The 22,508-nt window shown below is 33.3% G+C and overlaps 1 protein-coding gene and 1 pseudogene across 1 annotated transcript; both read left to right on the forward strand.

Moving 5' to 3' along the window:
• Positions 1 to 3,068: 3,068 nt before the first annotated feature.
• On the forward strand, positions 3,069 to 6,850 carry LOC142642584 (7-deoxyloganetin glucosyltransferase-like). The gene is made up of 2 exons (XM_075816969.1): positions 3,069 to 3,694; positions 5,802 to 6,850. The coding sequence occupies exons 1-2, from the start codon at positions 3,178 to 3,180 to the stop codon at positions 6,734 to 6,736; spliced, it is 1,452 nt and encodes a 483-aa protein (XP_075673084.1). The 5' UTR covers positions 3,069 to 3,177; the 3' UTR covers positions 6,737 to 6,850.
• Positions 6,851 to 9,619: 2,769 nt separating this feature from the next.
• On the forward strand, positions 9,620 to 11,529 carry LOC142644745 (7-deoxyloganetin glucosyltransferase-like; annotated as a pseudogene).
• The last annotated feature ends 10,979 nt before the right edge of the window (positions 11,530 to 22,508 follow it).

Below are 22,508 nucleotides of genomic sequence, written 5' to 3' on the forward strand. Positions count from 1 at the left end.
TAGTAAATGGACGGAGATGATGAGGACGGATAGACGCCGTAAGTGAACTCGGCTATGACGGTTAAGTATTGCTTAATATCCGTCTTACATAAACTAAGTGTGGATTCCACGTGGCATGTCGTTTGATATATTTCAGATGAGCTTTTGCTTTATCCCCACGCAAACGTGCATACTTGGACTTCTTGCGACACACGTTTGGGAAGACTCATATATGGAAAGGAACTTGAGAAGGAAGTTGTATCCAAAAAGAAAGGTAATTCTACTCAATATAAATACCCTAGAAACCCTATGTACGAAGGTACGCACAATATTCTTAACTCTGGCACTCTAGGGTTAAAGGAACAAGATTCTAACTTGACCTTTGGAGGGTATTCAGCCGACACCACACCGGTGCTCTCTTCTAGGTCCTTTGTTTTCTTTTTGCAGGTATTGCTTTCGTCTGAGGAGCGCTTGCAACTCACTGGTGATATTTTCGGCATCATCACTGTGCAAAGGCTTTTTTTTAGGAATTGTGCAACGTTCAATTTCCAAACAACTGTGACCTTTTTTTTATATATAAAAATATGATTTATTACTTTCTTTATTTAATAAATGTGAAAAAATTTATATAAATTACATTTTTCATCTCTTAATTTTTCTCACAAATAAAGGAACTAAAATCTCTTTTATCTTCTCTATTTTTTTTTTTATCATTTTTCTATTTTTTATCCTTCCATTTTTCAATTTCTTCAACCAAACGTATGCTTCCGTTTAATAGAATGAAGTTTTAAAGTTATAAATACCAATGTTATGGATTCCGTTCCGTTCCAGCCAAAACGGCCGGAATATCTCATACTGGTGTGTAAAATAGAATGGTAATACCCTCCATTCCACCTCGAATTAAATTTCGCCTCATTTCGGCCCATTCTGAGCGATCTGGTCAATTCCGGCCAATTTCGGTCAAAAAATTTTTTTTTGGTAAGATTGTCGAAATTCATTTTTCGGCCGGTATAAATTTTGTCTTCTTATTTTTCCTTTCTGAACTTGATCAGCATCTTTTTTTCTAGATCACCAAAAATCCTTCTCATTCTCTCATCTACACTATGAAGCACGAGTGCGGCAAAACGGCCACCACACCCGTGTCCGACACGGCCTGACGTGGCGACGCGTGAGGAACGCGGCTGCCTGCGCATCGGTGCTGCGTCCATTTTTTTTCTTTTTTCTTTTTTCGTTTCACAAATCGTGCTGACGCGGCGCAGACTCGCGCCAATTCGGGCCGAATCGGCCGAGATCAAAGCATCGAGGTCTTCGTCGAGAGCTGGTACTTGAACGACAAGTTGGAATCGACGCCGCCTACACAGAAAGCAGAGAGTTTGGAAATGAAGGAGTTGAGATCGACGGCGAGAATGAGAATCTTAGTCTCGTCGCCGCCGCCGATGTAGAACAGTAGACGAGGACAAATGAAATCTCTTCTGATGTGGAGAGGAGAGTGTGGAAGATTTCCCTTTTTTTGTTTTAATTTTTTTGGAAAGACGAGAGGAGAGTGATGTCACTGATGTGGAGTGGAGGTGACTTTTGAGGAGAGTGGGTCCGGCATTCATTGATGTGGTGTGTTGGAAGAAGTGTAGAATCCCAATGGCTTTATTTAGTTTAGTGCACCAATAAAACTTAAGTTGTGTCCTATAATTCAGATTTTAATATAGATTAATTATTATTGTATATAATTAGTTACACACAATTTTGCATATATTTGTGAAATTGTATTTTAAAAATATAATTTTAATTATAATTGTAAAATCATAAAATTGTATTTTCAAAACATAATTTTATAATTTATGTTTATCAATATATATAAAATATAAATAAAAATATTTTTAATAATTTTTTAATCGCCACATCCTGCCGCACTTGCACCCTACTTTTTTAAAAATTGCCGAATCCTGCACCCGCATCCGAATCTGAAAACACACCCGTGCTTCATAGCATCTATATCTCATTTTCACACTTGTAGCTCCTTGTCTCTCTATCATCTCTCACTATTTGACCCTCTCAACTGTGACAGAGAAGTTGATAATAAAATTGAAGAGCAAGATGAAGCAAAAATGGTGTGACTTGCAAAACAAAAAGGGAGAAGAAGATGAGAAGAGGAGAAAATAGCTCAGAAGGTAAAATGATGAAGAAAAAGTAGCAATAATGAAAGAAGTAGCGTTTGAGCAGCTAATAGTGTTGTGACTAGTCACGTGGGTGGGTTGGGAAATGGGAAAGGAGAATGTTAACTAGCACCTTGGTGCTGCTTAAATGGAAAAAAAAAATCTGAAAAAGTCAAAAAAGAACTTACAAAACTCAAAAATTAATTTGAAAAAAAGACACAAAAAATTGTGTCAGAAAAAAGTAAAAATTTCTACGCTTAACTGACACAAAACTGAAAAGTAGTCAATAGAAAGTAACACCAGTCACGTGGGTGGGTTAGAAAATGGGAAAAATTGAAAAAGTAGTCAATAGGAAGATACTTGGAAGCTCATTTGTGTACAATTACAAGTGAGTTTTTTTTTTTTTTTTTAAATCGTAAATAAAAGTTTTTTTAATGATAATCCCACTTTTTTAAATAAAAAATTATATTAAATTTATTATTTTATATAATAGTAATAATAATATACAAATATATATTTTATTAGTAATTTCAAAACGGTTTCCAAAACTGTACCTAAAATTAACGATACCAAAATATTTCATTTTAATTAGCAAATTAAATTCAATTGAAACAATATTCATAACATTAATAAATATAATAAAATAAATAAATTCAAAAAAAAATTTGAAAATTTTATTGGAAAATATAACCCTTTGAGAAAGCGACCCATGTACTGCACTACAGTTTCCTGTATAATATAGGCATAAAAAACTTTGATTACTGTCCACAGCTTTGGGCAGGATTCTTTTGACACACATAACAAAGTTGGAAGCCAGACAAAAATGGGTTGTCGGAGCATTCATATCTGATATCTAAAATAAAAAAAATCTCGAGACGAATCGTCTTCAATACCCACAGATGGTCCCATTTGTTCGGAAAGCAAAACTTTAACAAAAAAAGAAAAGAAGAGAGAGACATGACTTGACAGTGTATAAACACCAGGAATGACCCTTTTTCCAAACCATCCATATCAATTTGTGCGTGTTTGAGAATTGAGATTGAAAGAGATGAGTTCCATTAGAGCAGCTACTAAGCCTCATGTAGTTTGCGTCCCAGCTCCACTTCAAGGCCACATAACTCCAATGCTAAAGCTAGCCAAACTCCTCCACCACAAAGGGTTTCACATAACTTTTGTAAACACAGAGTACAACCACAATCGCTTACTCAGGTCTAGAGGCCCTAACTCCCTTAATGGCTTGCCGGACTTTCACTTCGAAACCATTCCCGATGGCCTCCCACCATCAGACGCAGATGTCAGCCAAGATATTCCCTCTCTTGTTAAATCCACCATAAAGACTTGCCTACTCCCACTTTGCAACCTCATTTCTAAACTCAACGACACTTCGTCTTTGAATGTGCCTCCTATTACCTCTATTGTCTCTGATGGTTGTATGTCCTTCACTCTTGATGCTGCTGACAAGTTCGGAATTCCATGTGTGCTTTTCTGGACACCTAGTGCTTGCGGTTTCTTGAGCTATATGCATTATGGCCATCTAGTTGAACGAGGTTTAGTACCCCTCAAAGGTATAATTTAAATCTTCAAATTCATTCTATTTTATTTTATTTTATGTTTTTTTTAAAGATGATTCGATTTTTTTAAAAGTGAATCTCCCTTTTGAAAGGAAAAAAAAAAAAAAAAGGTAATTAAGAGATTTTAATAGAGATCATTTCCCTTATTATGTATTATTATAAAAGTTTTTTTTTAGACCGTTAAAATATAGTATTAATTCTGTATCTCGAATATTTTTTTTCAAAACTCTCAAGCATTTTATGCATGAAAATGTGCCAAATAAGTTACCGGACCTTTGACATCATCTATATATATATATATATAATTAAAATCAATGCTCTTAAGAAATTGCAACTAGATTTTGAACTAAATTTTAATTATTGTCTAAATTTGTGTCATATGTCTTATTTAATATTTTTTCCTAAATAAGTTAATAAAGTGCTCAGGGAGAAAAGTATAAAATAAATAAATCATCAAAAATCTAATAAATAAAAATAAAAAGTAAACTCGTGTGTATATAATAAAAAACAACGAAATAAAAGTAGAAGGTAAAATTCATGTATCTATATTCTATACTATTAAATTTTCTCACACACATCTTTAAATTTTCTAAAATTCTTATATCTTTTAGTTAAATAATTTTCAATTAAAAAACACAAGCTGATTAAAATAGTAATTTACTATTTTTTTTAAATTATTAAATTTTAGGTTTTCAAACTTTTATCAAGATTTTAAAAATTAGAACACTATTTTTATTTTACTAATAAATATTATTTCACTAAATTCAAAATAAAAAATAAAAAAGGCTTATTGCACACACAAATTGTGTATAATGAGTTTAGTGTGTATATATATATATATATATATATGTATATATATATGTGTGTGTAATTGTAATTATTTTTAATTGTGTTATATATATGCATTGATTATACTGTAGTCTATAGTATAAGATGATGTGAGACAAACGAAAGGCAAACTAGTTTACAAACGTTTTGAAAATTATTAGTGTGGTATGGTCCACATAAGCTATTAAATTACTGAAGTACACGTCATATAATTAAAATAAACCTAATGATATTTTTAAAAACTTATTTAAAAAGAATTAAATCTGAAAAATAAAAACTTTGCACAAACTGTCCATCTCCTCTCCCTCCTCCACTCTCTCAACCGGTATGACTATGCCTACGGAGGAGACCTCCACGGCTCCACCTATCATGTTGCTGAATAGTAGTTGAAAATTTTTCTTTTTTTACACAAAAGAGAAGACAAATACAACAGGATTTTTCTCTTAACTACTTTGACAGCATGACAATTATAATTGGAAGTCTTCTCTCTAGAGAAATACAAATGGATTTTGAATTTTGCACACCTGAGTTTGTAAAATCTGTAAAATATGAGTTTGTAAAATAGTCTAGACTCTCTAAAACCCATATGGGTCTATGGAGAAAATACAACTGGGTTTGTAAAATCCACGGGTCACCGAAGAAATACAAATGGATTTTTCAGTTTTGGAGTTAAGATTTTTAAGAATTATAATCAAGTTGTTAAATTTGAATCTGAGCGGCGGTGAAAGTGGAGAGTTAGTTTGGGTCTTTTAAGTTTTCTTAAATCATAAACAAGTTTTTAAATAAAATGTACACGGTTTTTTAAATAGTTGGCTAAAGCATTACTCTTATCATTTATAAAAAGAAAGCATTACTTCCCATCAAATAAAAAAAATAAAAAATAAAAGCATTACTCTTATCATATTTGACACTGTTAACTCATAATTAGGAATAAGTGGATAGGTGGCAGATTTGATTTGTGGAGCATGAAGATGAAGTAGAATAGAGGGAGTGGAGCAAAAGATTAAGCTAGAGGAGAATTTTTATCTCAAATGAAAAATATAAAAATAAAAAGCCAAACAAAAAAAATTAAAAGTCTATATAATAATAGATGTGCATGGGAGATGCAATAATATGTTATGTATGTCAATTACACTTATAATAGCCATCAAACTATCAAAAAAAATTCTTTCCTTTTCTATTATTGTTTTTTTTTTAATTGAATGCTAGATTTTAGTACTACAGTGGAGTAGGCTATTCATAAAGATCAACCCTACTTCGGTGTGATTTACAGATGCAGACTATCTAACAAATGGATACTTAGAAACTACAATCGATTGGATTCCCGGGATGAAAAATATTCGTCTTAAGGATCTTCCAAGTTTTATTAGAACTACAGATGAGAATGACATCATGCTCAACTTCAAAATCCGCGAAAGTGAGAGAGTTCCAAGAGCCTCAGCTGTCATTTTGAACACATTTGATTCCTTTGAACAAGAAGTGTTAGATGCTCTATCTTCCATGCTTCCTCGCATATACACCATTGGACCACTTATGTTGCTGGCTGATCAAATTAAGGATGATAACTTGAAATCAATAGGTTCCAATCTATGGAAAGAAGAATCGGGCTGTGTGGAATGGTTAAATTCAAAAGAACCCAACTCGGTAGTATATGTAAATTATGGTAGTATAACTATTATGACACCTCACCAACTCATTGAGTTTGCTTGGGGGTTAGCCAATAGTGAAAAACCCTTCTTGTGGATTATAAGGTCTGATCTTGTGGGAGGTAATTCAGCTATTGTTCCTTCTGAATTTGTTACCAAAACAAAAGATAGAGGCATGTTAGCAAGTTGGTGTCATCAAGAACAAATCCTAAAGCACCCGTCAATAGGGTGTTTTTTAACACATAGCGGGTGGAATTCAACACTTGAGAGTGTGTGTTGTGGAGTTCCAATGATCTCTTGGCCTTTTTTTGCTGAGCAACTGACAAATTGTCGATATTGTTGTGTTGAGTGGGGCATTGGAATGGAGATAGATAATAATGTTCAAAGAGATGAAGTAGAGAAACTTGTTAGAGAATTAATGGATGGTGAGAAAGGAATAGAATTGAAGAAGAAGGCAATGGAGTGGAAGATAAAGGCAGAGGATGCTACCAAACCTAGCGGTTCTTCTTACCAAAACATGGACAAATTGATTTCTGAAGTTCTCTTAGCTGGAAATGTTTGAACCAAACGAAGAAGACTTTCTAGTTTTCAATAAACTTGTACTCTCGGTCTCATCTGCTACATCTAATCATCATAAATATTTATATAAAATCTAGTCCCTTTTTATTGCAATAAATTTCAATAATGTATATTTTGGTTAAATCAGTACTATATATATATATATATATATATATATGGTGTTTTATGAGAGAAAATGGGCATTTGTCCCTAATTAGTAAACAATGCAGCAATTTGTTTATCTTTTCAAACTATTCAGAAATACGTCCTTATTTTTAAACTCAATTTTTTGAAAATCGAATTATGCATATAACTCGATTTCAAGATTTTCGAGTTATGGCTAAATTCTACCATGGTGGACTAAGTTGACATGACTTTTCTCATTTAAAAAAATAATATGAATAAATCCACGTGGAACTTGATTTTGTCAAAATTGAGTTTCCATACGAATTTTGTTTTTAGTATAACTCGATATATTGAATTTCACTGGACATTTTTTTGTCATGAATAGAAATCAATATCCAAGATATCGAGTTACGTTGGAATTTTTCAAAAAGTGAATTTAATTTAATAAAATTGAGTTTTACTAAGTGTTCGTTTAGAAACAACTTATTTAGCTGAAACTGAAATTTTTTTGTTAAAATTACTGTAGATAAAAGTAAAAGTTAGCTGAATAGTACAGTAGCACCCATTAATAGTACCAAAAAGTGCAATGGGGCCGATAAATAATAGCAAAAATATACTGAAATTGCAACTAGAAATGCGATGTTTGGGGCAGAAATAGCAAGCAGATCAACACCACTAGGCTCAAAGCATGGTTCTTGTTGGGTTAAAATAGATTGACCCTGGTTAATTAATTCAATTATCTAAGTTAATTAGTTTGATAAAATTACATGCAAATCATGGAGGCACCAACAAATCACCAAATAAACTAAATGTAGTAGAAAATAAATTAACACGGTGATTTGTTGGCAAATAAGGAAAATCTCTCGCAAGACAAAACCTCCACTGGGTGAATTTAAGGTCACCACTCCAAGAATCCACTAATCAATAATCAAGCAGTTACAAGTATTAGAAATCTTACCACTACTCTTAGCTTATCCCAAAATACTAACCTACAATTGAATCTTTGCTTCAATACCCAATTGAACTTGATCTTGTAGCAGACGTCTTTGCTTTACACAAATCTCCAATTTGTGACTAGCTCCTTTACACAAATTCCAATACGTGATTAACTCCAAAGCAACTCATTGATTGTTGTAGTTGATTTGTAAGAGCTTTATATAAAAACACCAATAAGATAATGTTGATGCTGGAGACTTTGCTTGGCTACAGAACCCAAAATCGTACAAAAGGTGGATTAATATCTTTTTTTTTTTTTTTTTTTTTTTTTTGTAGGAGCTAAGATTTCAAAAAGAAAACCTTATCCTAGGGTTAAGGTTTTCTTTCTCCTCCTCCTTATGGACCTTTTTAATGAGCTCTTCTATTCCAATTAGGTTTATACAAACGTTGGACTTTCCTAGCCCAATAAGGATTGTACAAACCCATAAACAAATAGCCAATAGAATTAAAATGTTGCAGTCTGTATTAGAAATCCTGTAAGCTCGATAGATCGAGAGGCATCGAGATAGGTTTCGAGTTTCAGTAAATCTCGATAGATCGACAAGCATTAAGGAGGTATTGTGACTTGCTGATTAAGCTTTTCTTAAGTAATTCTTAAGTAATCTTCATGTTTTCAATGTAACCACTTGTAATGATCATCTTGACCCTATTTAAATTTATCCAAATACAAGTAAAATGTGTTTTGTCATTGGACATGTCAATTACATAAAAATATGAACCTAACAGTTCCATTGAATATTGACGTTCAAATATTCATCTCTCGACAACATTTTATTCGATTAATATTACAAAAATTCCACTGTTAGATTATAAGTTCTCATTCTTTCTGACATGCATTCAAAATTACGTTTTTAGAGAACTATTATTTACTAATCAATTAATAAATTCATATTTAATGTATTATTTTAAAATACAAAAAATAAACAATTTTTTATTATTATACAAGATAGAATTCTACTCTAGCCTAATTTAAGTGTTTATGTGTGTGAAACTTCCTCCTAGATACGTGAACTCCGGCTCTTGCCCTCCACACTTCACAAGCACTTGTACTTGTGGAATGACCATTGCACCAAGAGTGTGCGATGATAAAAATAAACAATTAAAAGTTAAACATTTTGTACACTATATATTTAACTCAATCATTTACAGCCACATATATATAAACTGGCTTGGGTTAGCAAAATATATATATATATATATATATATATATATATATATATATATATATATATATATATATATATAAAAGCTGGCTTGAGTCTAAAGCCTTGACCACGGCTGATTGGGGCCCTGACCAGCACTAATGACTAAATAAATACTCCAGCAACCATTATTGTCGTTTCTTTTTCAGGTATAAAAAGGCGACAAATAAAAAGCCATGTGATCGCCATTGAACTCAAAACATGCCATCCTTAAGAGAGACATAGACAGAGGAAGATCAGGGTAGTAGCAATATTAATTAGGACGTGGGGCATGGTGTTTTTAATGAGGTTGCTGAGTACAGGTCATAATTCATAAATGGAATTGAAATTTTGAACCTTTTTTTTTTTAATGAGATGGTCCAGCCACCTAGCTGGGTAGAGGTAAGTGTGAAAGTTCATTGTCAAACAGTAGTTTCCCATGAAAAAGATAAAAATACTTAGTAAAAGCTCTGTTTTGTTTGGCAGTAAGTCTATAAAAGGAAAGGGCGGGAATGACCTTTGATATCTCTGAACTGTCCTACATATTTTCTGTTTTTGTGTGGGTATTTCGGAGAGAGAGAAAGATGGGTTCCATAACGGGAGCTACAGCTACTAGACCTCATGTTGTTTGTGTCCCAGTCCCACTACAAGGTCACATTACTCCAATGCTCAAGCTAGCAAAACTCCTCCACCATAAAGGCTTTCACGTCACTTTTGTACACACTGAGTACAACTGCAAACGCTTGCTTAGGTCCAGAGGCCCCAACTCCCTTGATGGATTGGCAGACTTTCACTTCGAAGCCATTCCTGATGGCCTCCCACCATCAGACGCAGATGTCAGCCAAGACGTTGTCTCGCTTTGCGACTCCACCTCAAAGAATTGCCTAGTCCCATTTTGCAACCTCCTTTCCAAACTCAACGACACTTCGTCTTCGAACGTGCCGCCTGTGACTTGTATTATCTCTGATGGTTGTATGTCCTTCACTCTTGATGCTGCTGACAAGTTTGGAATTCCAGATGTCCAATTCTGGACACCTAGCTCGTGCGGCTTCTTGAGCTATATGCATTTTCGCCATCTAGTTGAACGAGGTTTAATACCACTCAAAGGTATCATCCAACCATTATATATGTTAATTTTAAATAAAAAACAAACTGACAAATGAGAAGTATAAAGTATAAACCTATACACAGGAGATGTCAATGGGAGATCTACAATAGCTTTTGCCCTATGTCAAGTACCGGTGGGAGTAAATACCATTTATTTTGCTGAAAATTAAAAATATAATATAAAAATGAGATTTATACGCTGAATGAAAATATAATATATTATTAATAGTGACCTGTTGTGTTGAGATTTCATGGGCACAGAGAAACCGAGTCTTGTAGACCTAGTTTTATTTATTTATTTTTTTTTTTTCACACTCTACTTTGACTTGAATTGAGTATAAATTTTTTTTACCAAATTATTATTATTATTATTTTGGAAACTTACGTACTAGTTTTTTAATATTTTAACATTCAAGTAGGCTATTCACAAATGCTATTTTTGTGTTATTCACAGATGCAAGCTATCTAATAAATGGATACTTGGAAACAAAAATAGATTGGATATCAGGAATGAAGAATATTCGTCTTAAGGATCTTCCGAATTTCAGAAGAACTACAGATGAGAACGATATCGTACTCAAGTTCGTCCTCCATGAAACCAAGAGGACTCTTAGAGCTTCAGCAATCATTTTGAATACATTCAACTCCTTTGAACAGGACGTGTTGGATGCTTTATCCTCCATGCTTTCCCGTTTATACACCATTGGACCACTTTCATTGCTTGCTGATTAGATTGAGGATGAAAATTTGAAATCAATAAATTCCAATCTATGGAAAGAAGAACCAGGATGTCTGGAATGGCTAAATTCAAAAGAACCCAACTCTGTAGTTTATGTAAATTTTGGTAGTATAACTGTTAGAACACCTCAACAGCTCATAGAATTTGCTTGGGGTTTAGCAAACAGTGAAAAACCCTTCTTATGGATTATAAGGCCTGATCTTGTGGTAGGTCATATAGCTATTGTTCCCCCTGAATTTTTTACTAAAACTAAAAATAGAGGCATGTTAGCAAATTGGTGTCCTCAAGAACAAATCCTAAAGCACCCATCAATTGGGGGATTTTTGACTCATAATGGGTGGAATTCAATACTTGAAAGTGTGTGTAATGGAGTGCCAATAATATCTTGGCCCTTCTTTGCAGAGCAACAAATCAACTGTATATATTGTTTTACTGTGTGGGGGCATCGGGATGGAGATAGATAATAATGTTCAAAGAGATGAAGTGGAGAACCTTGTTAGAGAGTTAATGGATGGCAAAAAAGGTAGTGAAATGAAGAAAGTACTAGAGTGGAAGACAAAGGCAGAGGTAGCTACCAGACCTGGTGGAACTTCTTATCAGAACTTGGACAAATTGATTGCAGAAGTTCTCCTAGCTAGAAATGTTTGAACCAAACAAACAATTCATTCCTAAGTTTTTAATGAACTGGCTCTTGCTCTCATCTATTACCTATGATCATTCTAAATATTTATAGTAAAATCTGTTTTGCTTCAATAAAATCCAATTGTGTGATTTGGTTAAATAAAATATTTTGTTCAATATTTTTATATATTGTTGCTTATGCGGCAAATTTACTCATTTACTCATTTTCTAATTTTCAATTATTGCCTTTTATCATCAAGAATCTTGTAGGTCAACTGATTAGAACGTCTTTGAATTTCTAACAGAAACATCCAAGTTTCAATCTATCCCTCCCCCATTGTAATCATCGAATTATTAAAGAAAAAAAAATCTTACTTTTATATGACCTTGAAAATTTTTCTTAATATTATTATAAATAGTGGTTATATTCCCCTATGCATTCAGATTTTTTTAAATTAAAAAAATCCAGACATGTATATGCTTTTTTCCCCCTGGTGTATTTTAGTGCACTTTTTGTGAATTCAAAAAAACCCCTTGTGACATCTTATGTTTCTTGAAACGACTCACTATATCAATTGTTTTCAGTCTTTTCATTTTCCCAGCATTTATGTAAAAGTACTTCATTTATGTAAGAGAATTTAGAGTAATTTGCTATGGAATTTAGTAGTACACCTTGATAGATTATTAACTTGATGTGTGTATCATGAAACAATTACTGTGCACATTATTAACTTTATTTTTTTAAATTTTTTTTGAAGGGGTATTATTAACTTTATTTATATTTTGCTACAACTAGGTAGGGTATTCATGAAATAAATGAACCTTGAATCATTGTATAATTTTCATTACTAGATAATGAAAATTGTTTGTTTATGCTCGGACCCTTGAAAAGATGAAATCATGCTGTCAAACTAGGAGAAATATTATAGTGAATAAAAAGATGAATCAGGATAAGGTTATGCGATATTGATAGTCTACTTCTACTTTAATTTTATGCATTGGTGAGATTGCTCGCAGATTAAAACTATTTAAACAAATCTATACATATAAACAGTAAAAATATGAAATCTTCTACTTTTTCAAAATATCAAGCCGTGAATAATAGATCTTGTGAATTGCCAAATTGGTTGACAGCCAATATGGGATTGTAGTGTTCAAATAACTTCAAATTTAAAGCAAATGGCATATAACCACGTTTCTTTATTCAACCATACATCGGATCACATTGAAGATAAAGTATTTTAATGAATATGGAATAATTACATTATTGATGTGATGTCACATTAATATTGACAGTTTTTTGTCTCCATTCATATGTATGTGTGAGATTGCGTATACGTGGCGTTTAGTACGGGGTAATATTTTAAGATTTTTAAGAATGTTTAAAGATTCTCATGTTTGGTTGCAAATCACGCTAGGAAATCAGATACCAAGAGAATCTGGATTCCCTCCTTAAACCCCTCTCAGTGGAAATATGGATTCCCTTTAAATGAGGCGGGAATTCACATTCCCAAGCTTAAAGAAAATTATATTTTTTATAAATTGACAATTTTAACCATTTCCTTATCATTTAAGCAATTAAGATTAAAAAAAAAATCATCAGTATCTTTTCCGTTGTTTTTATCTTTTCCCACCAAAATATTATAAACAGGATAAATAACTATGTTGATATATTCTTTAGCAAAGTTTTATTTAGGTTTCACGTGTGGAAAAAAAAGTTGTCAGGTTGTTTTGTTATGAATTAAACTCTTTTAAAAATTATTATTAAGAATAAAAACATTTAAGAATTTAAATAGTTATGTTAGACTATAATTTTAATGAATTTGTCAAAATTAATAGTTTATATTTGGTTTTTCATTATTTATTTAGAAGAAGATTTTTTTAAAGGACTTGGTAATTTACGTTCAAATCTAAGAATATAATGGAAAAAATAAATAATTCATTTAAGAATCCTGAAAATAAATCAAATATTATCATTTCACATTTCCAATGAAGCCAAACATAGGAATAGCTACATTCCTAGGAATGTTATTTCTAGAAATTACATTCCTAGGAATCTGAATCTCAAGAGTAATGTAGATTCTCTATAAATAGTCTTACGATGAATGGTACACATATAACGAAAAAATTAGAGTACCCAGTTCTATGAAATGTGTTTAGGCTATCATTTTTCATTTTCTCATCTCTGGTATAATACATTAAACTATTGAATATCTTTCGAAATTAGTTACAAAATGTCATTGATATAACCGTATGTAAAGTTCTATCAAGATGCCAATAAATTTGTAATTCAATTGTTATTTTCTTAATTAGTGTTTTTAATATAGACGTCTAAGGTTTCAATTTTTATTCTTAAATTTTCGAATTATTAATATAAAATAAAAACTTGTCAAGATTTATAGTATGAGAATACCATGACTTGAATATGCACTAGCTAGGCTGCTGGGCGGTGATAAACAATTTCTTATGTATTGCCTAAAGGTTAATCAGAGATGTAGCTAGGAAGCTGGTTGTTCATAGTTTCTTCTGGTTTGAAGAAAGTTTTTGTTCCAAAAAAAAAAAGAGAGAGGAAGGAATCAGAGATGTATACATTGAAGTGATGCAACTTCAATCAGCAGTTAGCCACTTAGCTGTTTGCTTTCAAATTTCAAAACGATAATCATCTACCATTTTCAGTGGTGGCTTCAAAAATTTTGTTTAGGGAATCATTAAAAAATTTTAATAAAAAAATAACTTTAATATATCGAATTATCAACAAATAAAAATTAATACATGAAGTTTTACAATTTTCTTCTACAAACTCTCAAATTTTGAATTGCTATATGATAATTCATTGTGAGTATCTATTGCCAATGTGGGTAGCTATGAGCCTATGACTATTTTATTTTGTTAAGTTTATCTAAAATTTTTATTTTTATGCAATTGTTATTATCTATTTGTTATTTTTTTATAAAAATATTTTAAACTAAATGACTAAACTAAACTCATTAATTTTGTATTAATTATTAACGCACATAACCACACTCATTCATATATATATATATATATATATATATATATATATATATATATATATATATATATATATTTGATGTGTAGCGCGGCCCCTGACCATTTTTCATTAAATAAAGTCATGAAAATCCTCTAAACAATTTTTAAATGTGGTGAAAACAAACTCAACTTCCTTTCATGTTTTTAAGTTTATTTACAGATTATGGCAGGGACAAAAGTATGCAACATATCATGACCTAGACGTTATTGGAAATTACAAGCGAGTTGAGACAAAGTAAAGCTATATGAAAATGGAAGCTTATGGTTGTCAATTACCTGATGCAAAGTAATTGACAACCATAAGCTTAAATAAGAGAGTTTAAGTTATTGGCAGCCCTCGAGGTAGACCATTGATGATAGAGTCAGAGATGGAGCCAGAGAGCGTACTACCAATGGAGTAGACAAAATGCCATTTCAGTTAAAATATGCTTAATAAGTCTAACAATATAACCCAAATTAGATAAGCAATCCATTAGCAAAACTGAATTTTAGCTAGAGTCTTAATTATCCAATAATAGATAACATCTGCTTTGGTAGCCATATTTACTTGATTTAAAAACAAAAAAGTGAAAGACACTAAGACAAATTTTGTGCCTGTTCATTCTGATCGAATTGGCTTGGATCTAGTACTCTTATACACTGCACCTGTTGGGATTTGGACATGTCTGAAATTGTCACGTTTCACATTTTAACGGATCTAACGCACATCCTAATCACCAACTTAAAAACAAAAAGTGGTGGATCCCATAAATTAATACTAACAAGTAGCAATTGTTTGATGAGTATTTTGAACATGCTTTTAGAAAACTGCTTTTTAGTTGGTTTTAGTAGCATAAATGAATCTTTTATCATCGAATAAGAAATTTGGAACTATACCAAAAATTAATTAGTATTTTAGCATGATGATATAAAGTAATCATTATAGAGCGGATATTATAAGTTAAAATTCTATCACAAAAAATTGTTTTCAATTTTTTATTGTGGAGAACAGTTCTCTAAAACAACCCAGGCCTATTTTCACTTCACTTTTTTGTGTGTGTGTGGAGAGAACGCTCTTGTAAATAACTTAATGAAATTTATGTAATATTTTGAGTGTTGAGAACAAACCAAATAGGCCAAGCTCTTGTTTGGTTGGGTTCTTTTAAAAACACAACTTAAAAAATTGTTCTAAAAAACCACCGTGCAATGTTTAAAAAGAACACGTTTTGGGTGTTTTCATATCTCTTTACAACCATAATTGAGACGCCGCAACGACCAAGGTGACGATGTCGTGGCTGGTTGATGATTCTTAAGTTATATATGCATGGGACCCGCAACGTAGCAACCCGAAGCCACAAGAAGCACTGTCCCACAACGCTGTGACGCTAAGCACGCTGCCAACTCCTTAATATGGTCACAATACCCCAAACCTTCAAAACCCCGTCTCCATTTATCTTAGAACTCCTTAAAATGGCACAAAGCGAATACGTACCTAATGAAAAAACCTTACAAATACTAATATTGGAGATGAAAGAACTGAAATTTTGATTAGAACGATATAAAAACGAATGCCCATTTATAGTTTTGGTTGGTTTTGTAGAAATTAAAGAGATTTAGAGGAGAGCCAAATGGCCGTTTGTAGCTACAGGAGAATTGAGTTGTTGGATTTGTTGTTGGATTGTTCTGGGCTGGACCTGTTGTTGAATTGTTACGAACTTTAAGTGGGTATGAAAAAAAAATGTAACCTCCAATCCGATTTGAAACTATTTCCTTCAATTTATCACGTGGCAATTTATAAGATTATTTATGTATATTATTTAAACAAGTCACATGACTCATTAAAAATATCATTTGACTCTTTAAATGTTACATGATCTCCCGGCACCCAAACTCAAGCTATCAAATCCCTCACTTCTCAGTTCTCAAGCACTGTATAAAAGTGCTTAACACTAGGAAATTTTTGTAACTGGCTCTAATTGCAAGGGGCAATTCCGTCATTTTCTTTGTTTTCACAACTTAAGGACATGGCGTTGAAGGCGTCAGGGGCGTACAGGAACTGTATCCCATGCACTTGGCCATCGACGTCGACGACGGCAACGGCGAGTCCAGCACAGAGTTGACTCAGGGTGATAGGCAAGTCGGACACGGAATCGGAGAAGTTCCGGTGGTCGTACAAGAGGACGGGGAGCTCGAACTCAAGGACAAGGGTTTGGAGGAAGGAGATGGAGGTGAGGCTGAAAGGGATATCGAGCTAGTTATAGAAATTTCGGGTGTTGAAGGTCCCACTGATATCAAAATTTTGGATTTGGGTGTGGAATGATTCTCAGTTTTGAGTCTTTTGATCGAGTAAATGTTTTTTTTTTCTTTTTTTAATATTAGTTTTTTTTTTAATTTTCTTTTAAATCTGAAATTTATTTAAAAAATAAGAAGCCAAAACGACGTCGTTTTGGCTCAATCAACGGGAGGACATAATTGAGGTTTAACGGAGTACCAAATTGACAACAATTGAAAGTTAGAGGACTGAAATGACAAAACTGAAAGTCAGAGGACTGAAATGACAAAATTGAAAGTTAGAGGACTGAAATGAAAAAGACTGAAAGTTAGAGGGTCAGTTTTGCATTTTTGCCTTTATCCTTTCTTCTTTGTTGGATCTTAATAAAAGCCCCTCATGGTGCTGCAGACACCGCATTTTGTACTCCTTTATGACTCAGGCCCCCATTCCCCAATGATTGTAAAACTCTAAAGCTTAAGGTTGGTTTAGGGTTCGATCAGACTTGATTTGACTTGAGGAAAGTTTTTTATGAGCTAAATAAATCTATTTTTGGAAAAGAAGGTCACGAAAACCCTTAGGCATGCATATGCAGACACGTGTATGCGTACGTAAACTTTATGCATGTGTACCAAGGAAGTCAATACCGTACCGGAAGTTGTACCGGTTTGGCCAGCGGTACGATATATTTCAAGTACCATTGAATATCGGTGTACAGTGTCGGGTTTACCGCTATCATACACAAAATCTCTAGAACCATGTTTATAAGCATATAATATTTCACTAATATTATAATAAATATAAAAGTTTATCATAAAAAATTACCTCAATTCAGAACAAATTATTCATAGTTTTAGACTTTAGCATCAATTAAAAAAATAAAAACACAATATAAAAAATAGAAAGCTAAATTGTTCATTGCATACTAAGAAAACAAATAATACTAATAAGTTAATGTAAATAAGTTACCATTATGCCCTTACAAAAATTCAAAAATTACAAAACTAAAATAAATAAATAAAAGCTTTTTTCTGTACCGATCGGTACACTCGGTACCGGCCGGTATTGCCCGAAATTGGCCGGTATTTAAACCGGTACGAAACGTTATCGTTTCGATACCGGTATACGTATCGATACGGTACATTCCAGCCGATACCGGTACGGTATCTACTTCATTGATGTGTACGCGTACACAGGCATGTGTATGTATGGTAGGGTTCTAGAAACTATGATAGACAAGTTTTTCTACATTAAAACTGAGGTTTAGAACGAATCCCACATCGTATGGGAGTCATTTCAAACCCCTATTTTCTTAACATAGAAAGCCATACATGTACATTTTTAAGACACAGAGCAAATCCTAAGGGAAAACCTAAGATTCACTAGAAATAGTGAATCAAAGAGAAAGTTTTTTCACAAAACATTCTCAAGTCAATTTTCTTTTGATTGGGACCTTTTTTGGTCTTGATCTTCGAGTTTTGAGGTTTACTAATCAATTTTGTTTGGTTATGAATAGATTTGACTAAAGGAAACGATCAAAATCAAGCTAAGAGGCTTTTTTGTTTAAGGTATATGTTGTAAACCTTTTTCTTTTCTTTTCTTGTTTTAATTTTTGTTTTCTTTGCTTTTCTTGCTTTGATTATGTTATAATATGCGTGTTTAGTTTAGGTTCCCTTTGCTTTATTGTTTTTAAACATGTTAGGTTGTTAGATTTATCATTTTAAGTTTCTGCTCTGCTTTTCTTTTATAGGTTAAGGTTCTTGGGTGTGTATACGTATGCATACTCGAAGTATGCGTACACATACAATTGGGTCGCATACGTAGGCCCTATGTATGCATACGTGTACTCAAGCCCAAAACCCTAATTCAACATTTTCTACTTCTGTTTCATTTTTATGTTTATGCAATATTCTTCTGTGTTGCTGTGTTTTATGCTACTTAATCCTTTGTTTCTCTGTTTAAGTTTTTTTTCATTCTTCATATGTTAGATTAGGGTTTCCTTTCAATTATAAATCTTTGATATACCATGAACATGCATTTATATGATCATACAGTGATGTATAGGTGATGTGATGCAGCAAGGTAAGTAAGATAAGTCATGCATTCATATGAACATGCATTTGTTTGTGATATAACCTTGATCTTGTTTTGCTGAAACATAATGTGTAAGAATGTATGCCATGCCTTGGACTCAATAATATGATGTTTGAATTAGCCTTGTGATGTTTTTGCCTATGTGATATGTGTTTGTTTGTTTGCTACCTTGAATAAGATATGTGATGCAATATCATGATAGATGTATGTTAGGGTTTGGGATGAAGATGCCATATTGTATGCATAGATGTGTGTGTGTGTGTGCATGGTTTACCGGTTTTAAGGTCGGACAAGGGTTCGACCGATGGTCGAACCAGTGACATCATAAATAATTTAATTATTATTTATTTAAATTATATAAATAATTAAAAAAAATTTTAATATACTAAAAGTCTAAAACCAATAGTAATAAATATGTTTCCTTTTAAAAAAAAATACAAGTATATAAGTATATAACATCTTTTTAAAGAATTTAAAATAATAACATTACAAAACAATCATCCTTAACATAATAAACTTTCAACAAAACCAAATAAATAAGTTCAATAGTCATTACATTTACATCCAAATGGCAAATAACAAATAAGTTCATTACATGAAGCCAAGAACATGAATGGAGAATCTGAGATGAAGCCGAGAGAAATGAAAAAAAAAAAAAAAAAAAAAAAAAAAAAGCCAGAACCGATAAAAGAAAATGATCAAAATCAAAATCAAAAGCAAAATCAAAAGAAAAGAATGTTACCTGATGAAGCCGAGAAACAGAGAGCAGGGCACTTCAGAGGAAGAAATAAAAAAATTTTAAAAAAAATAAAAAAAAACCCCAGCACTTCAGAGGTCTATAATCACAACCATAAATTGCAACATTTGTCTCTAAGGTCCAGAAATTTCTCCTACAAACGAGAATTGAAGCATGGAAATGAGAAATTTAAGTGAAAAAAGAAAAGAAAAATGAAAAGAAAGAAAGGGAAATTGAAATGAAAAAAGAAAGGGAAAAATGAAAAATGAAAAATGAAATTAAACCATACCATTTTCAGTTTCGATCGGGAGAAGAGAAGATCGTGGGCTTGGCGGCGTACGTGGAGGCAGAGAGGCAAGGTAGAAAGGTGAGGAAAAGAGGCGAGGCAATGAGGCGTGCTGCGTGAGGCGTGACTCGCAGAGTGGGTGAGGCTGCTTGACATTGAGGCCACTCGACGGTGAGTCTTGAGAGTTGAGAGGCGTGTTGCGTGAGGCGTGACTCACAAAGTGGGTGAGGCCGCTTGTCGTTGAGGCCACTCGACGGTGAGTCTTGAGAGTTGAGAGGCGTGTTGCATGAGGTGTGACTCGCAGAATGGGTGAGGTTGCTTGACGGTGAGGCTGCTCGACGGTGAGTCTTGAGAGTTGAGAGGCGTGAGGCTTGAGAGAGAAGTGTGAAGTGAGAGTGAGAGAAGTGAGTTTAGATGAGAGTGTTAGCTCAGTTAGGGTTAGATTTAGGACTCCTCCACTTAAACGGCGTAGTTTTAGGTGAGAAAAGACAAACTGGTCAGTAATCGGTTCAACCGCGCCGGTTCCCGATTTTCCAATTGAACCGGCCGGTTTTTACTATTTAGCGTTTTTTAGCTTATTTTCAGTTTTATGACATAACTGGACCGGATTAAGAGCCGGTTCCTGATTAAACAGGTCAGATTGGCCGGTTCGGTCCGGTTTTTAAAACTATGTGGGTGTGTGTTTAGAATGCAATGTTAAGTGTTGGGTTAAAATGAATTGACCCCTTACAAATTAATTAATTACCCAAGCAAATTAATTAGATCAAATTACATGCAACAACGTGGTAGCATAAACAAATCACCAACTAAACTAAATGTAGTGGAATATAAATTTGACACGGGTGATTTGTTTATGAATGGAGAAAACCACCGAGGCAAAACCCCACCGGGTGAATTTAAGGTCACAACTCCCAAGAATTCATTATTATCAATCACAAGCGGTTATAAATATAAGGAATATTACCAAACCCTATAGCCTATCCCGAAATACCAACCTACAGTTGAACTCTTACCCTAATACCCAATTAAACTTGTATTGTAACGGTAATTTTTCTGTTTAATGCACAAATCTCAGTAAGTGACTAACCAATGATTGACGGATCCTAGTACTTGACTAACTCCAACAACTTGAAGAAGATGTTGGCTGCAAAGTTCATCACTTCATCCACAATAAAGATCAGGAAGCTCCTTAGTCACAAAACCCTTGGCGTAAAGACGCAGTAACTTCTATAGAGAGAATAATGAACTAGGTCACAATCTGCTTGTATTCTCTTGGCATCCACTAGTAACGACCTTTAAAATAAGCCTTATATATGTCTAGGGTTGTGAGAAAAGAAACCCTATACAAATACACAAGCATGGACCGGAAATCAGATCTAGAAATTCTAATTTCGTAAGTCTTAACAAAAACAACTTGTGTTAAGCTTCAACATTAAATCTCGATAGAAAGGATTCTATCGAGATTTAATTAACAACTCTTCTTCACTTGTTTCTTGGTCAGATCTTCATGACTTTAACACTTGCCTTGAACAATATGTTTCTTGAAGTCTTAAACTCGTCCTAGATCTACCCAATTACAAGTGCATTTTGTCAAAGGATTAGCCAATTGCATACCATATGTCCCTAACATTGAGGATGCCTTTAATGAGATTAAAACGTAAGACACAATGAGTGGAAGCCAACTCATGGGTCGGGCAGTTTTAGGTGCCTAATACCTTCCCAAGCCATACCTAAACTCCGAACCCATAATCTGGTAGTAAGATCGGGACTTCCGCGTAAGAGCACTATATACATGGTTCCTACGCCATAAAACTAGGTGACAACTTCATTTATTTTCTCCGCCTTGGTCCAATCGGCCGAGACGTACTTTCCCTACGCACGTTATGCCCACAAGTGCTACAAGCTGACAAGAGATCACTGTGGGAGTGCTGAGACAATTTTCCGATAACCCTTTAACAAACTCATTTAGGTGAATGCAATTTGTTGGGTTATAGATTGACACTAGTTAATTAATTCAATTACCTCAGTTAATTAATTAGGTCAAATTACATGCAAATCGTTGAGGTACCAACAAATCACCAAATAAATTAAGTACAGAAAAAATTAAATTAACACGATGATTTGTTAACGAATGGGGAAAAACTCTCGCAAGGAAAAAACCCCATCATGTGAATCTTACCGTGTCAATTTAATTTATGCTACACTTAGTTTATTTGGTGAAATATAAGGAATCTTACCACTACTCCGGCCTATCCCAAGATGCCAACCTACAATTGAAGCTTTACTCCAACACCTAATTAGACTTGATCTAATAGTAGATTTCTTAGCATGCACGGATCCCAAAACATGACTAACTTTAGCAACTTGATTGATTGTTGTTGGCTGCAAAGTTCTTCACTTTAAAGCACATTGAAAATTAGGATGCACTTAGTTACAAAACTTTAAGGCACATAAAACACCATAATTTCTCATAGAGTTTATGAGTTCTCTAATTAAGTCTATAACTTTGATGACTTTTAAAATAAGCCTTTTATATGGTCTAGGGTTGTAGAGAGAGAAACCCTAAACATCCAAGTTATCATGGGCCAAAT

The sequence above is a fragment of the Castanea sativa genome, chromosome 7, assembly GCF_040712315.1.
Source record: "Castanea sativa cultivar Marrone di Chiusa Pesio chromosome 7, ASM4071231v1".
Lineage (NCBI taxonomy): Eukaryota > Viridiplantae > Streptophyta > Magnoliopsida > Fagales > Fagaceae > Castanea > Castanea sativa.

Bases quoted from the DNA above. Each gene is read 5' to 3' on its own strand.
- LOC142642584 (XM_075816969.1), top strand. From the start codon at position 3,178: ATGAGTTCCATTAGAGCAGCTACTAAGCCTCATGTAGTTTGCGTCCCA. The intron at 3,695-5,801 runs GTATAATTTAAA...TGTGATTTACAG, and splicing joins AGGTTTAGTACCCCTCAAAG to ATGCAGACTATCTAACAAAT.